Below are 17,559 nucleotides of genomic sequence, written 5' to 3' on the forward strand. Positions count from 1 at the left end.
TATGCTCTTTTAAGACAACTCAAACCCTAAACCATTTGAGACTTTATTGTTCCAGGATAAAGAGTTATACAAGAACATAAAAATGTAATTCACCAATCTATACATCATACAATTTTTAAAACCCAAAACCTGGATGGATTTAAAATGTGGACTACCTGTTACAGGTTATTACAGGTTACACTTGTAAAAGTTATATAACAGATATGCCTAAAACGGATACCTTGAGCGTGTCCAATATACCCCGATCCTTAAACGTCTGGTACAGCTTTTTGCGCAGTTCATCTTGACTCAACACATCAGACTTGGGGGGCATGATGGACTGGAAGAGAAAATGGTTACAGGTTACCTGGCGGGCAGAAGGGACGTGAATTTCTGAAAACAGACCAGTGGTCTCCAGGGAAGCCCTAAGAGGCCCAGCGGGGAAAGGATTTTTAACGAAAACAAACAACAGGCTTCATTTCCGCCCGTCGCCGAGGAAGGGCTGGTGTATATACCTGAGCCATCAGGTGTGTTTGCTCCTTCCCAAGCCCGCCCCGCCCGGCCTGCCGTGGCCCGAGTTCGAGAGCCAGCCGGGGCTACAGGTCCAGGACGAGGGGAATCGCTGCCCTCAGAGCCCTGCCTCTGTCGCGGGGGATCGGGAGGAACAAGGGAGCTGAACGCTCTGCCGTGCACTCCGAACTAAGAACTCTGGCAGAGATGCGCACTTCCTTTCTCCGCAGTTCTGATGGGTGGGCAGGGCGGGTGGGCAGTGGTCCACGCGCGACTCTCACAGGCGGCTGGAGGGCGGAGACCGGGAGAGGAGACGCACCACTGGGAATTCGCACTGCTCCGAGCCGATCCCGCCCCTTCCCGAGTCCCGCCAAGCCAAGCCGCCGTAGCTTGGAGCGCTACAGCGCATGCGCCGGGCTGCTCGGCGCTCCGGCCGGAAGCTCCACCCGTGTATCGCGAGAGCTCGACGGCCGGGTCTCGCGAGGACTGCTCCGGTTGTCCCGACTGCGGCCGCGGAGCCCTGGTGCCTGCCCCGGGAACTGCCTGGGCTTTTCCGTTGTTGGCGTCTGGCTGCAGGTAGGGGATGGAGCGAGGGAGAGGCGGGCCCTCCGGGGCTTTGGGGCTTTGTGGGACGTCCCGGGCACCGTGTGACCCGAGTGTTGGCCTTGTCTCTCCACCCTGCCCCAGCCTGGGGCAGCCGGGCTGGCCCCAGCCAGCCCCCACTGCGTTTCAACCTGCAGACGTCCGCCGGCTCGGGGGCTTTGCTTCTTTTGCCATTGACTAGGCCAGTCAGCTAACCCAGGGGTTCTTAACCGCGGCACTATTGCCATTTGGAGCCGGAAAATTCTTCATTGTGGGCGCTGTCCGGTGCACTGTAAGTTGTATAGCAGCATCCCTGGTCTCTCCCCACTAAATACCAGTAGCGCCTTCCCACCAATTCTGACAACCATGAATGTCTCTAGACATTGCTAAATGTCCTATGTCCTCTGGGAGGCAAAATCACCGCCTGGTTGAAAACAAATGAGCTAAACTTTGAGCACCCACCGTTGTGCGTGCTGTGAGGAAGACAAAGGTGAGCCAGCTCCCCAAGATACTTAAATCTAACTGGAAAGAAATGGAACCAGTCTCTCGAGAAGCAGTAATGAAAACATTATAGCCAGAGAATTGGATAAGAACTAAGATGCATTGTAGACTGGGTAAAGAGTTTAGAAAAAGAGGTGGTTGAAGATGGAAGTTGGCAGGGACATCTCTGTGGAAAAAGTGTGACTTCATCAGGACTTTGATGGGTAGGATTTGGATGGTGGGCAAAAAGAGCATTGGAGGGATGGGGAAAATTTGCAGAGAAATAAACGTCAGGACCCTCTCAAGAGCAGTGAGGAATCTGGCCTGACTCCAGAGTCCTGTGCTGTGGATATAAGGTGTCTAAGTCCTATGAGGGCAGAATTGGGTCAGTGTTGGCTTTGTGCACAGCACTGAAGAGTACAGTGAGTTTTGACCCCTGGCTGTGAAAGGTTTTAAAGTATTTAAGAGGCAGCAAGAGTGACAGGACTTCATAGGAGGTGGAGCGCCTGTAGGTTGGTGTTGGGAAATAATTTTTGAGGAGGGGGGCCTTGGACTCTGAAAGATGGGCAAGGTTTGCACACAGAATCAGGAGAGCATGAAGAGAGAAATAACTCTGGAGTGGATGCAATCAGTGAGTTGGGGAGAAAAAATAAGTAGACCATCCAACTCTAGCAGAGGTGGAACAATAAGGTTGAGAAAAAACGTGCAGAGCAACGTGGGAATAGGTTTTGAATACGGGTACTTGATTCTGTAGATGAGAAGCATTACGGCTTTTGAGCAGAATGGTGAAACGATGAAGAGATGTTAATATGTTGTAACTACTGTTAAAAACCATCTGTGCCTAAAGACCCTTTTACCCCCACCTTTAGTCCCAAAGTTGAATAGAATTAGATAAAATATTCTCCAAAAGCCAGCATAATCTCACTTGGAGGTGGAGGAATTGCTTATAGTATTAACAGGAAAATGTCACACAAGAGAACTATCAATAGTATTCATCCTGCTCCTCATCATTGCAGTAGACATGTCCTCTGCCACACCAGGTTAGTCTTGCAGCCCCAGGTCTGTGGAACAACTGAAGCCACTGCTGTCGGAAGCACAGGGAAGTTTTCTAGAAGCTCCTCTGTAGAGGCTGTAAAGAGGTTTGCTATAAAAATGGATGGCTTTGTAACTGGAGTCCATGAGTTGTCTTGTTTCTGTCTGCAACTTAAAATTCTTAAGAGTTGGAAGGGACTTCTAAGTTCATTGAGTTCATCCTCCCGGTCTGGCACTAATGGTCTTCCAGCCTCCGCTTATGCACTTCTGGTGATGGGTTGAGGGGAGGGTTAGTCACCTCACAAGGCAGCCTGATAGTTCTTTGTTAGAAAGTTCTGAATTACACTGACCCAAATGTCTTTTCATGTAACCTCAAAGGAGCAGCTGTAGGTTTGGCCCCTGGAGCAGTTTGGAATAAGTCTGTCTAATCCAGAGTTAGCAAATACTTAGCACTCAGGTAGGCACTGCTCTCTCCCAAACCCATAGCAGGCGTGGATAACTGAACCCAGTTATCTTTCCCACTCACTGCAGTTAGTCTCAGAATCTTTCTCAGCACCAGTTCCTGGCGGTCAGTACCAGTTGATTAGAACTGGCTCACAAGAGGAAACCCATTTGCTGTCCCTAGTCAAATCCCTTTTCCATTAGACAGCATATCTTATTTAAAGATAAGGTTGTGCTGTACTCCACTCCCCCCCAAAAAAAATCTCCACCCTCCCTCAGTTGCAACATCCTCAGTTCCTTCAATAGCTCTGTCTTGTTTCCAGAGCATTCCCTAGCCTCGATCCCGCCCTTCTCCCAACACACACAGTTCAGTTATTGATCCTTTTAAAATGCAATTCCCAGAACTGAGTACGTTCCCCAGAGATGATGTTAGCGAAGAGGACGTCGTCTTCTCTTACTGCAGAATTGCATTAGCTTTTTTTGACTGCTATATCAGACTGCTGCCTCTTATTGAGCTTGCAATAAATGAAAACTTTGGGGTTCTTGTAGATGAACTGCTCTTAAACTAGGTTTCCCCCATCCTGTTGTGCAGTGGATTTTTTTTAAACCCAAGTACAGGACTTTATTTCACATCCTCTTAAATTCTATCTGGTTAATTTCACCGAATTCTCCTAGCCAGGGAGATCTTTTTGAATCCCGACTTTTGCCTTCTGGTATTAGCGTGTTGTTATCTTTAAATGTGATAAATTGTCTTCATCCCAGTTACTGATTCAAATGTCACGCTGGAGTAGGTTAAGGTAAACCTCGAAGGTTCCCTAGAGACCCCATGCTGTCAGCTGACATGGAGCACTTTGTTAATGTTCTTCGGGTATTGACATTCAAGTCAGCTATGAGTTGTTCCTCATTCAACAAATAACGAGTGCTTCCTGGGCCCCAAGCACTGCTGTAGCTCTGGGGATACCACAGACTCTGTTATCATCTAGGCTACAGTCTCCAAGTTTGTTCTTAGATAGATACTAAATTACTTCATAAAATGACTTACTGTCTCCCATATTTCCCTTCGAAAACGGAAAATGTATATTTGGCATGACTTGTTCTCATTATAATCAGGAGTACATGAATGAATAATAACCTATGCTATTTTTGTCTAGGGATTCACATTAAATGAGTTAATGTATAATAAAAGCTCCTAGCATGTGTCAGACCAAAGACAGGCATTTGATACATATTTCTGTTGGTATTTTAATCTCTTCGAAAGTACCCAGTTATAGACTAGGAGATAAGCCTTTTTGTTTCTGAAAATAGGAATAGCGCTTACCTCTCTCTGATGATGTGGCTCTTTTCTGTTCCTGCGATTTCTCAAATGTCCCTGATCAGCAGTTATACAGTCACATTTGTTAATCCAAGATATGTAATTTGCTGAGACCTAAAGACTTGTATTTATTGAAGTGTCTAGATTTTTTTTATTGATGTCATAATAGTTTATAACATTGTGAGATTTCAGTTGTACATTGTTATTTGTCAGTAGCCATATAAATGAGCCCCTTCACCCCTTGTGCCCACCCCCCAACCTCCTACCCCTTGGTAATCACCAAACTGTTCTGTGTGTGTTAATCTTCCACATATGAGTGAGGTCATACGGTGTTTGTCTTGCTCTGTCTGGCTTATTTCACTTAACATAATACCCTCCAGGTTCATCCATGTTGTTGCAAGTGGGACGATTTTGTCTTTTTTTATGGCTGAGTAGTATTCCATTGCATATATATACCACATCTTCTTTATCCAATCATCTGTTGATGGACACTTGGGTTGCTTCCATATTAAGATGTCTAGATATTTTTTTAATATCCCCCATCTTGAGGTTCACAGCCTGCCTAAACTTGTTTCTTCCACACTTGCTGTTTGAAAATCATTCTCTTTGAGAAAACTGAAGTTCAGCAGATCTGCGTCCTCTGTTATTTAACTATGTACCAGGCGCTTGAAGCAGTTGACCTTTCTCCCTTCCTTTTTCCTGATTGCAGCCTAAAAAGGCTTTTGTTTTTCTTAATATATTCCACACATTTCAGCTCACTGGGGGCTTTTGCCCTTCTGATTGCCCTCACAGATTTCTGGTCCCGTATTTATGTTCAGTACTAGTTAGTGCCCTGCTTCTTAACATCACGTACGCGTCCTCTTTGAGTTCAAGGTAGTCCAAAGCTCCTTGTAGCACCATGGTGATTTCTGTAGTTCTCCCTCTCAAAAGCAGCTCAAGTCACCCTAGCCACCAGAGCCAGCTGCTGTTTTCACGACAGGTGCGAGTCCTGTCCCTTGTCAGGGAGGATTTCTTCACAGGTACCTTCACAACTTACAGCAGCTTCTCACCAAGGTGCTGTGAAGCACTGGAACACAGACTTCATCAGTCAGGCCTCTGAGACCCCGACGGCCTCAGCACTGGAGCTTTTCCATGTTGAGGCTAGTTAATCCCACCATGCCTCTCACTCCAGCATCATCTGACACTGTCCAAACCACAGCCCCCTCGTCGCAGTTCTGTTCTGCAAGCACTGAGCACTTATTATGGACTGGGCTCTGTGTCAGGTGTTAGGGATATGTGCTGGAAAAACCACAGCCCATTCTTTTCCCTGCTGTCATCCCCATACACTCCAAGTAGCTTCACCTTGACGCACCATTGCCCCTCCCCCCTGCACCTTTTCCACGGTGCTTTGAACCCCCGTCCCATGGTAAATGAACTCCCTTTGTTCCCAATCTCTTTATAGTGATGACTGTTCTTTTATAGACTGTACCCTCTTCCTTTTTGCTCACACTTCCTTGAGTATTTACTTTTTTCTCATACCTGCAGGTTTTTCAGCTTTGATATGTGTGTTAGTTTCCTACTGCTGCCATAACAAATTACCAGAAATTTAGTGGCTTACAACAACACAAGTTTATTATCTTACAGTTCTGTAGCATAGAAGTCCGACACTAGCCTCACTGGGCTGAAATCCAGGTATCAGGGCTGCGTTCCCTTTTTTTTTTTTTTTTTTTTTTTTTTAAAGATTTTATTTATTTATTTTTTCCCCCCAAAGCCCCAGTAGATAGTTGTATGTCATAGTTCCACGTCCTTCTAGTTGCTGTATGTGGGACGCGGCCTCAGCATGGCCGGAGAAGCGGTGCGTCAGTGCGAGCCCGGGATCCAAACCCGGGTCGCCAGCAGCGGAGCGCGCTCGCTTAACCACTAAGCCACGGGGCCGGCCCTGCGTTCCCTTTTGGAGGCTCTCGGGAAGACTCTTTGTGCTTTCCAGCTTCTAGCGGCTGCCCTCTTTTCCGTGGCTCGTGGCCCCTTCCTCCATCTTCAAAGCCAGCAACATTGCATCTCCATGCCCGTCCTTCCATACTCACATTTCCCCTTGACTTTCTTCTTGGGCCTCCCTCTTCCACTTTTAAAGACCCTTGTAATTACATTGGGCCCACATGGGTAGTCCAGAATCATCTCCCTATCTTAAGGTCAGCTGATGAGCAACCCTCATTCCATCTGCAGCCTTAATTCCCCTTTGCCATGTAAATTAACATTCACAGATTCCCGAGATTAGGTTGTGGACGTCTTGGTCGGGGGCAGGGGGACTATTCTGGCTACCACCACATGTTCAAAATTGACATGTTCATTTTCATCCCCTTCTTTCTCTTTCTTACTTCCTTTCCTGGTGAATAACATCATCATCTTGATATTCTCCTTGATCACCTCAGTCAGACATTTGGAAACACCCTCAATTCTTCCTCAGTTCCCCAGTTTAATCCATTGCCAAGTTCTGTGTAGCTACCTCCTCCACACCTTGAAATCCAGTCTTCCTTGGAGAGGCTTGAAGGGCCCCTATTTCAGGTGGTGGGAAAATTGAGCAGACACGTACACACTCACATAAATACAGCAGTTGCTTTATTTGTATTATGTATATTACATTGGAGTTCTAAGTAATACTTGCTTCATGGGTGGAGGAGGTCACAGAACTTTAAAAAATGTTTGGAATCATTGATCTAGAGCTGCACTGTCTGATACAGTAGCCACTAACCACATGTGGCTACTTAAATGTTAATTAAAATTAAATAAAAATTCAGTTCTGCAGACACACTAGCCACATTTCAAATGCTCATTAGCCACCAGCGGCTACCACATCTGACAGCACAGGTGTAGAACACTTCCATCCTGTCAGAAAGTTCAGTATATTGGACAGCATGGAATTCTAGAGTGCGTCTCACTTCTACCTACTACCTGGGTATAGTAAGCCCTCAACTGTTAAATGATTATACACATTCCCTTCCTAAGACAATGTGGTTATTCTCCCAAGGTTCCTTTTCTTCCACTTCACCTTTCAGTTTTTCCTTGTCAGAATTGAATACAGTTATATCCCTTCTTCAGCTGTTTGTGAAATCAGGTTATTGGCAGGTTATTGCCCAGCTGGCTAGTTTGTGATATAACCTTTAGGCAGTATTCCCTTCAGTTCCCTTTCTGTTTATCCTCACGCTGTACTTGGTTAGCACTATGCTTCTCTCCCAGCGCTGGATTTCCACACGGGGCGAGGGTACTGGGAGGTGGAATGGGAGTTATCTTCCTTATCCATATATTGTCTGCTGCAGCTTCTTAAAGGTGTGTGTGGGGAGAAGCATCTTCCTTATATTTTTTTCCTGCTGCTGCTTCTTAAATGTTTGTGCAGAAGAAAGTAAGCCCTTCCCTTGGCAAGCTCCAGCTTTGAAACCTGTTCAAGCAAGCATTAATGATGTCATTGTTGACTTTGTTAACATTTCAAGCTCCCATCCCTCTTCCCCTCACTTTCTCTTAAGAATTATTGCCAATTCTGCTAATTTTGCATAGCTTTTGTAACATTCCTGCTCGTCTTTGTCTAGTTTTACTAGTTGGGCCTTTTTCTCATCTTTCCCCTAAAACAGGGACCAATTTTTTCTGTAAAGGGTCAGATGGTCTCTGTTGTAGCAGCTCAGCTCAGCTGTTGTCAGGCAAGAGCAGCCTTAGACGATAGTAAGAGGATGGACAAGGCCGGAGTTGGCCCGCAGGCTGTAGTGTGCCGACCCCTGCCCCAAATAACATTTTACATCCTCCTTACTTCATCATGCCAAAAGTCCCCTCTCTGCCTTTTCATCCAGTCATGGCCTTCGAATTCCAGAGGTAGAAGTGCCAGCTGTGCCCTGATTTCCTTTACAAAACGTTGTATTCATTAGGAAGTACATTTCAGATCTCTTCTGATTTCATTGCGTGTTGTGTGTGAATCAGCAGAAGTCCCAGTGACGTTCCATGAGCCCTGGGCTCTGACACACCCCAGCTGTACGTTCCCCGAGACTGGACACTGCCGGTTAACCAGATTCCCTCCCCACGTGGAGGCCTTACCTGTCACCACATCTCCATGTGCACATGCTCTTCCGTGTTCTTCTAGATAACATTTACTGAGCACCTCCTAGGAGCCAGACGCTGTGCTGGGTGCTCTACATGCATTAGGTTGTGTAATCTTCAGGCTCACCGTAAGCGAGCTACAATTGTGATCTCTATTTCACCGAGGAGGAGACAGATGCTGGGAGATTAAGGACCATGCCCACCTGTGGTCACGTTGCTAGTAAGTGGCAGAGCTACACTTGAACCTAGCTTTGTCTGATTCCAAAGACCCTGTGCTAAAAATACATACAGAAATCCATCCGTCCATCCGTCTGTCTATCCATCCATCCAGATTTTGATTGTCAGTGCTAAAAACCACAGAATCACTGATTCCACCCCTCCCACTTTCTTTTAGTTTTATTTCTTTAGCAAACCTATTAACCCTAGTTCCAAGACCTCTTAATGCCTCAAAATGTCTTCCTTTTTGGATTATTATTTCTTCCATCTTTCCTAGAATACAAAACTGTTTCTTCCTTTCTTATAAATGGTGTTTGAAGAGGCATGTCATAGGCTCTTTCATCTGCAGGGACTTATATTTGTAGCATATATACTTCAGGTAGGAAGAAGACAAATAGACCATGCACTCTCTAGATTAATGCTATATCTCTCCTTTGTGTCAGTGACATGACGGAGGATTGTTTTTAGCTTCCTCAGAAGCATCTCTCCTGAAAATTTCTAAGGCAAGCCAGTTATTTCCTAATCAGCACCCTTTATGAATCTTTCCAGGTGTTAGTGCTAATGCTAACTGGTCCAGTTCAAGTTTAGCCCAGCTTACTCTAAATGTTCCAAACTTTCAGATCATGAGAATGTTGTTGTTGGAATTTCATATTAGAGGTCTTCCAATTTCCCTGTGTAAATATAGTACTGGATTCTACAGGACATATCATAGATATATAATTTGTGTAGTCCAAAAGCCATATATATATGGTAGTATATATCTATGGTAGTATACTGGAAAGCATGCCAAGCTTAGCGGCCTCCTCCTCTACAATGTCAGCTTTAAGTAAAACATTGAATTCTAGACTTCCTGTTAACTATTTTGGTTTTCAGTATTGAGTACTAAATATATGTATTATTTTAATTAGGAGCTATATACTGAAGACAATGTCTGGAAGCTTCTACTTTGTAATTGTTGGCCACCACGATAATCCAGTTTTTGAAATGGAGTTTTTGCCAGCTGGAAAAGCAGAATCCAAAGTACGTATGGAACCTTAAAAAATTCCATAAGAATTGTTATGCTGTGGGTAATGATAATGGTGTCATATTATTTTAGAACTGGAAGAGATCTGGACAGATGAGGGAACCGATTCCACCACAATTAAATGAGGCTTGCTCTGCAGTCCCACAGGGTGATAGAAGCCAGCCTCGGAATGTTGTCTAAATTGTTGATTCATCCTTTAAGTCAGCACACCCTTAGCACATACTAGCGGGATGCTCTGTATCTCTTTCCCCTGATCTTCAGTTCACTGTGTCGCCCACTACGAAAAGCTGCTCCTTAAGCACATAAAAACATAGTCCACCTCTAGTGGGTCTGGAAGAACAGTCATCACTGCCTTGAAATGTCATGAAAGCCCATTCTGTCCCAGTGAATTACATTTTTCATCAGGACGTACGTAGTAGATCCATTTACACTTGGGAGGGTTAAAAGAGACCCGTACTTACATGTCCTCCTGCTGCCCCTGAGACTACGGCAGTTTTCAGTGACCTTCTGCAGTACCTACTGGCTGGGTGGTGCCCACGTGCTGTCCTCCCCAGTGACACCACCCAACTTTCTTGTTGTCAAGAATGTTTCCAGAAAAACAAGCTTGGTTCAAGAACATGTTGCCATTCAGAGTAAACAGAGCCATAGAGTCTTGAGATGAGAATAGCTGGGTCCCTTACATCTTTCTGTGGAATGTATTAGGAATGTCCACATTTCTAATAAATTGCTGACAAGTTATGTTGTGTTTCTCCCAACCTCCAAAAAATAAACTTTAATGTCCTTTAAGACAGGACTTGGTTTTTGAAATTAATTGTAATATGTAATGTCCAGTGTATGATGCTTTTCAACTATTCAGATCTTTCCACTAAAATATGATAGAAATTTAAGGTATTATCCTACCAGGTGTTGTTGCTACATTATTTTCCCACATTCATATGAGCAGACTGCTTATTAAAACTTTGATTTGAGGCATCTCTGTAGCAAGAGTTGCTTTGTGGTACACGGCTACTTAAGTATAGTTTCTGTGCACTCCAGTGGCCTTGTGATAGGCAAAGCAGTGCATATAAAAAATCTTTGTCACATGACTTGATCTTAGTTCTTTCTCCTGCTACCACTTACCTTCTTAAAGCATTTCTACAGTTTTCTCCTAATCTCTCAAGATTCACCATCAGTGTAAAGTAATGGAAAACGCTGCTGTGAGCCAGACACAAATATACCCAGAAGGATTAAATTAGCTTCGTCATGGCAACGTGAGTTAAGTAAATGTGCTTTAGCTGTGCGAGGGATTCCAGCGCAAGGGCAGCCTTCCTCCAGCCCAGTCACGGGCACAGCCTCCTTGGGCTGCCGTAACAGAGAACCAAAATATAGGTGGCTTAGAACAACAGAAATTTATTGTCCCCCAGTTCTGGAGGCCAGAAGCCTGAGATCAAGGTGTCAGCAGGGCCGTGCCCCCTCTGAAGGTACTAGGGAAGGGTCTGTTCCAGGCCTCTCTCCTAGCTTCTGGTAATTCCTTGGCTTCACATGGCGTTCTCTCTGTGTGTGTGTCTGTCTCCAAATGTACCCTTTTTATAAATACATCAGTCATAGTGGATTAGGGCCCGCTCTACTCTAGCCTGACCTCATGTTAACTAATTACATCTGCAACGACCCTCTTTCCAAATGAGGCCACAGTCTAAGGTACTGGGGGTTAGGACTTCAACATACGAATTTTGGGGGACATAATTCAACCCATAACAGAGGTGTTCTTTTTTTTGTGTATGTGAGGAAGATCAGCCTTGAGCTAACATCCATGCTAATCCTCCTCTTTTTGCTGAGGAAGACCGGCTCTGAGCTAACATCTATTGTCAATCCGCCTCCTTTTTTTTCCCCCCACAAAGCCCCAGTAGATAGTTGTACGTCATAGTTGCACGTCCTTCTAGTTGCTGTATGTGGGACACGGCCTCAGCATGGCCGGAGAAGCGGTGCCTCGGTGCGCGCCCGGGATCCGAACCTGGGCCGCCAGTAGCGGAGTGCGCACACTTAACCACTAAGCCACGGGGTCGGCCCACAGAGGTGTTCTTTGAAAATGCATTTAGAAAGTAAGAATTCCACAGGAATAAGACTGCATTCTAGGTTGTAAATTCCCTCTCCACATTATGTTGGGTTATTCCCACCTTCTCCTCCAGTTAAGCCATTTCAGCCCTTGAAAAGGACATCCCAGCTCTGACAGGCCCGTCTCCTGCTGTTGGCACAGGTGACTGCTCACAGCTGGGGCTGAGCATGGTCTCCCACCACTCCCAGGTCCCCCTGCCATGTAAGTTCCTTAGACCTGAAAGAGATGGATGCCAAGCCTTTAGGAGCACCACCTCAGCTGTCTCCACTGCTCACCAAGTGTCCCTGCGCTTGAAGCCCCTCTCTCCCATCCCCCCCTTGCGGCCTGTGCCAACAGCACCTCTCTGTAGCTCTCCTTTACCGCCTCCTTAACCCCAGCCTACCTAAATTGCTGTCCTTTATCTATAACCACTTACGTATTTTTTCCTGTCTTCCTCCTCTAAAAAGATGGGAGCTTCGTGAAAGCAGGATCTACTTTTTTTTTTTCTTTTAACATAGTATTCTTTTTTCACATGCTTAAATGGTTACAGAATTTGGTAACTTCTTGCAAAATTAAAAAAAAAATCTTCTATGTAGTTTCTTGAACACATTTCATTTATTAAGTAATTGACTGTTTCTATTTGTTGAGTTTTTAGATACCAAATTAAAAAATAAAATATGATGTGAAAACACTGAAGATCCTTTATAAGTCTCATGACAATAATAAACGAAGTAAAAGCAGAAAGTGTTCCCCCCCACAAGAAAACTATAGGATTTATGGACTGCAATGTTGGCGTTCTGGCTGCCGTATGGAAATGTTAACCTGGTGCTGCTCACACTGTACTCTAGGACGACCATCGTCATCTGAACCAGTTCATAGCTCACGCTGCCCTCGACCTCGTAGATGAGAATATGTGGCTGTCGAACAACATGTACTTGAAAACTGTGGACAAGTTCAATGAGTGGTTTGTTTCAGCATTTGTTACTGCAGGTCATATCCTTACCTTTTTAATAAAGATACCTAACTAAAGGTTGGGGTAACAAACTAGAACAACATGGGACATAGATGCCAGGCTGAGTCTGTGGGCTTCAAAGTATCAGGTAAAAATGGCCACTTGTGGGGCTACTTTTTTTAGGGGGAAAAAACCACATTGTGTTTAACAGATAATTTTAAAACCAAGTCTCATATATAAAACTAAGCTTTATCTGAACCATATCAAGGGTGATTTTACTTTATTTTGTAGTTATTTTCTAACTTAAGAAGATTATGTTCTCTTTGAGATAAAACTAACCTAACTTTGAACCCAGTTTATGTATTCAACTTTCCATTGCAGACTACACTGCATGTGACTAATTTGAGAATATTGTATCAACTGATGGCTTTCCGTTTTTCATTTCTAAGAAAGGTTATACCTTAATTGTTTCACATATGAGATTTATTATGCTTCATGACATAAGGCAAGAAGATGGAATAAAGAACTTCTTTACTGATGTCTATGACTTATATATAAAGGTATGGTATATTCTATAACTTTTTAAATCTGATTATAAAAAGAGATTCAGGGGCCGGCCAGGTGGCAGAGTGATTAAGTTCGTGTGCTCTGCTTTGGCAGCCCAGGGTTTGGATCCCAGGCGCAGACCTACACACCACTCTTCAACCCATGCTGTGGCAGCATCCCATATACAAAAAATGGAGGAAGATGTGCATGGATGTTAGCTCAGGGCCAATCTTCCTCAGCAAAAAGGAAGATTGGCAACGGATGTTAACTCAGGGCCAATCTCCCTCACCAAAAGAGATTCAAACTTTGATAGGAAACTGGCCTATTAAAGTAACTCCCTTATATGGCACGGCTTCCATCTCAGACTAGCTCTCCCCGCATCAGAACTATCCCTGGCAGCTCCCTCATCAGGCGAGTCTTCACCACCAAGATAACTTATTTAGGAAAACAACTTGTGGTAGTTATTTTTAAATCAGTTTTATTCTCCCCCTTTTGGCACATATAGTTGATTTTATTAGGGAACCCTAAAGAGAGAGAAGGGAGCAGTCTGCCTAAGGGAAACTGCTTCATAATTTTAATCTAAAATGTTTTCCATCTACTTTACAAATAAGTTACAATGTAATGTATATAGGTCATAAACCAGCAGGAAGTGATTCATATATTATCAAATAGTCACTCAAGGGGAATGGTGCCACCTGCATTTCTTGATAATTAATTAGAAAGTTAAAATAGTAACAGGATGTCAGTGGTTAAACAATAGTATGTTAGCAGTGCTAACGACAGTATATTCTTAATAATTTAAATGTTCTGTATTTGGATAAGATTTTTTGCATACCAGCACAGTTAACAATCAATATTCCTAGTCAAGGGGCCGGCCCGGTGGCGCAAGCGGTTAAGTGCGCGTGCTCCGCCGCGGCGGCCCGGGATTCGCTGGTTCGGATCCCGGGCGCGCACCGACGCACTGCTTGGAAAGCCATGCTGTGGCGGCGTCCCATATAAAGTGGAGGAAGATGGGCACAGATGTTAGCCCAGGGCCGTCTTCCTCAGCAAAAAAAGAGGAGGATTGGCAGATGTTAGCACAGGGCTGATCTCCTCACAAAAAAAAAAAAAAAGAAGAAAAAAAAAATATTCCTAGTCAGAAGTAGCAAATAAGAATATTTAGCCCTCTTATAAAGATGGACAGCATCAAGTGATGAGGTGTAAAAATTGGTAACTCCTTTCCTCATTAGTGATTCCACTTAATATTAATTTCTCACATGTTATGATACACTCATTACGTTACCTGAGAAACTGATCATTAGCCTTGTCTTAAAGGAGAGCATTAAAAACCTGATTGTTAAAAAACTACCAAACAAGAGTAACTTAATAGCAGTGTGGTATAAGTGTTTCTTAACTCTGAGCATATGGCAGATTTTTAGTTTTATGTAGCCAAAGGGCCTTACAGATTAACCCATGTATTTATAAAGAATGTGAGTAGATCAGTATGTCACACATAGAGTGAATCCTGAAAGTTAATTTAGCTCATTACATGGGCAACACTTATAGCACTGTTCTGCCACAGTACTTCTCAAAACTAAACACCAAAACAAAAACTTCCTTAAAGGGTCATTACTATTTACTTAAATGTGGTCTTTAGACTTCTGTTTTGAATGTCTTTGATGATTTCTTTTAATTTAAAACTTTAAAATAATTTCCTTTTAGAGACCTATGATTTGTCAGCCTTTGTACTTTGACAAGCTCACTAATATCTTCTTCTTTCCTAGTTTGCAATGAATCCATTTTATGAACCCAATTCTCCTATTCGATCAAGCGCATTTGACAGAAAAGTTCAGTTTCTTGGGAAGAAGCACCTTTTAAGCTGAATGCAGAAAAATTCAGAAACAAACAATGTCACTACAATGGGGTATACTCAGGAATGTGTACATTGTAAGTAAGTTGATTAAATAGCCTGGAAAAGTTTTACTTGTAGTCTCAATTTATCTAAACCTAATGAAATTCCTTTTATATTTAAAAATAGTACACTCAGTTTCTTATGATTACCAACAGATCAATATTTGCTTATAAACAGTGTTATTTATAAAGAGCTCTTTATTAGTAATCGTGAAATACCTTTATTTTAAAAATTGAGAATAAGCTTTTGAATTTCCTCATTCAGATAGCTTGATCTTGATGTAACAATCCAGAACCAAATGTCACTGTCAAGATTTGGTAGATTGAAAATAGCTTCTGCAGTAGGGAATGAAGTTGATAGCACATACATGGGCTTATCTATACATCTAGAGATGTTATGAAAATGTACAGGCAGTTTACATGGCACTACCCAAGAAGCCGAAGCAAATAGCTTTTGCAGCGCCAAATGCCACATGCCTGCCCCTGTCAGAGACTGGGAACAGTGATCCTGCTATAATTCTAGAATCCTGGATCCATGTTTGCAAAGTGGGAGGCTGGGACCAAAGTGACAGGTTATGTTCTTATATTTCCTTTCCCTCAGACAGTAAACTAAAGATTAAGTGCACCTGTTGGTAGCTGTACTAGTAAAAAGTTGTAAGGCAATTTTAGAATTGTAAACAAAGAAAAGCTTGCATTACCTTAACATTTGCACTTGTAGCCATTTAGGCTGTACACCAGAGCAGGTGGGGAATGGACTCTTTTGTACTGTAACAAGTGGGGGAATCTTACTGTCAACTAGTAAATGGCCACTGAAAAGCAAGTAATATTAACCAGATATTTGTTGAGCACTTGAAGAATTTTCTTCCATTCTGAATAACTTGAGCAAGTAATTCTAAGTTTGGTCTTGTATCCTTGTGTGAAGTTGCTACCATATTTTTTACCCTATTTATTTTGTTTCTTAAATAAAGATGTTTGTCCAAGATTGTGGAAGTTTAATATCGAATTTTTTAAGTGCTGCCCATCCCACCACCACTACCATTTTAGTCCTGTTTCCCCTATTGAAAGTCTGCAAGCTAATACATAATCTCAATGCATTTTACAGAACTCAGAGCGCCTCAAACTAGGTGCCAGAGCTTGAGGGGCAGAAAAAGATACTCAGCTAGAAATCTAGGAGTAATTTCAGCCATGCTCACTGGAGAGACCCAAACATGTACTTATTGTATATAGTTTGCTCTGCCCTCAATGAGCATATAGTGCAGAGGGGTGTGGTGCAAGCCAGCCAGGAGCAGCAGCGTGGTGCTTCAGCAGGAAGTTGTAGGGTGGAGATGGTTCAGGTCCTGGCTCAGTCCAACAACAGGTGCCCTGCAAATAGTGATCCTTTTCTCCAGGTTTGTGAGGATGAGGCGAACAAGTAACACAAGCCCTGTGTGAGTATATTACTGTAGTTAAGTACCAAATTACGGGTAGGACCGCATCTTTGAAGGAGCTCGAAGGAAGCCCAACAATGAGTGTAGGAGTGGGTGGGACCTGAGGTGGGCCGCACTGGGAAAGCATGCTGGGCACGAAGGTGTGGAGAAAAGCAGCACTGGACACGTGGATAGGACAGCTGAGAGACAGAACCAGGCCTGGGGTAAGGGGAAAACCAGGGGCTGATAAGTAGGAAAGCTAAAGAGCCGGCAAGCTTGCTTGGATTTGGAGGTAGGTGATGTCACTGAAGTTTCCACACACAAGAGCAATGGGGGGACATCAGTAGCACCCTGGGCATCAGGCTCCACTGAGCACATGTATGTCAGCACTGAATTTGTGATCCAACTAAAATGCACGAATCTGGTTTGCCCTCGTTCATTTTCTAGGATGCTTCATTGGTGGCCATGTTTTCCGTGTATATAGAGACCCTCGATCTCTGCTCTGCCTATGCCACACTCGTGTTCTTTCACTTTTTGGTCACGTCAGCACTTCCTGGCTGGCAGTCCGCAGTGGTGACTTCTCAGAATCCACTGACTGTACACGTCTATTTTTCTACTTAACACTTCACTGCCCCACAAGCCACTGGTGTTGTGCAAGAACTGGCATCATGGTGTCACGATCTTAAAGTCACAGCTTGTTGTTGGCTGAAGAGCTCTTCCATCAGTTCGTTGTCGTTTCTTTGAAGGCTGAAGCTATTTAGTCAGGTTTTGTTCCTCTTCCTCTTAGCTGTCACATTTCAGTACCACGTTTGGTCAATTAGCCCCTGTTCACTGGATCCCTTTAAGTCACAGTGTGAAGCTGGATTACTCTCCCTTCCGTCAGCCTGTCTTTACACACATGAAGATCTGTTCCCTTGACCGTTTTTTGCTGCCCAGCTCTAGACCTCTTGAACGCCAACTAATCTAATCCCTGAATATTTAGCTGAAGAAAGGTTACTGATAAGATGCTTAAAAGTTTTAAAAAACCACTAAGGTATTAAGTAAGTCTATACAAGTATC

At 43.7% G+C, this 17,559-nt stretch overlaps 2 protein-coding genes across 7 annotated transcripts in view; one reads left to right on the forward strand and one right to left on the reverse strand.

Moving 5' to 3' along the window:
* Positions 1 to 682, reverse strand: part of OFD1 (OFD1 centriole and centriolar satellite protein) — a 38,299-nt gene extending 37,617 nt beyond the window's left edge. For 3 of the 5 annotated variants that reach the window (XM_087426488.1, XM_014791111.2, XM_014791109.2), the window contains exons 1-2: positions 495 to 682; positions 221 to 319 (exon numbers count right to left, since the gene is read on the reverse strand). In XM_087426488.1, the coding sequence (XP_087282614.1) occupies positions 221 to 319; positions 495 to 503 (108 nt within the window). In that variant the 5' untranslated portion in view covers positions 504 to 682. Of the gene's footprint in view, positions 1 to 220; positions 323 to 494 lie in introns of those variants that run through there. The other 2 variants (XM_087426487.1, XM_087426489.1) reach the window with 2 other exon arrangements.
* Positions 683 to 927: 245 nt separating this feature from the next.
* Positions 928 to 16,076, forward strand: TRAPPC2 (trafficking protein particle complex subunit 2). Of its 2 annotated transcripts, none has more exons than XM_087426494.1 (5): positions 928 to 1,065; positions 9,520 to 9,631; positions 12,555 to 12,698; positions 13,132 to 13,218; positions 14,968 to 16,076. In XM_087426494.1, the coding sequence occupies exons 2-5, from the start codon at positions 9,539 to 9,541 to the stop codon at positions 15,064 to 15,066; spliced, it is 423 nt and encodes a 140-aa protein (XP_087282620.1). In that variant the 5' UTR covers positions 928 to 1,065; positions 9,520 to 9,538; the 3' UTR covers positions 15,067 to 16,076. The 2 variants fall into 2 exon arrangements, with proteins under 2 accessions (XP_087282620.1, XP_087282621.1); XM_087426495.1 differs by lacking the exon at positions 928 to 1,065 and adding an exon at positions 1,197 to 1,363.
* Positions 16,077 to 17,559: the final 1,483 nt, after the last annotated feature.

Source organism: Ceratotherium simum, chromosome X (genome assembly GCF_057802395.1).
Source record: "Ceratotherium simum simum isolate JZ-2026a chromosome X, ASM5780239v1, whole genome shotgun sequence".
Classification (NCBI taxonomy): Eukaryota; Metazoa; Chordata; class Mammalia; order Perissodactyla; family Rhinocerotidae; genus Ceratotherium; species Ceratotherium simum.

Bases quoted from the DNA above. Each gene is read 5' to 3' on its own strand.
- TRAPPC2 (XM_087426494.1), top strand. From the start codon at position 9,539: ATGTCTGGAAGCTTCTACTTTGTAATTGTTGGCCACCACGATAATCCA. The intron at 9,632-12,554 runs GTACGTATGGAA...ACTGTACTCTAG, and splicing joins CTGGAAAAGCAGAATCCAAA to GACGACCATCGTCATCTGAA. The intron at 13,219-14,967 runs GTATGGTATATT...CTTCTTTCCTAG, and splicing joins TCTATGACTTATATATAAAG to TTTGCAATGAATCCATTTTA.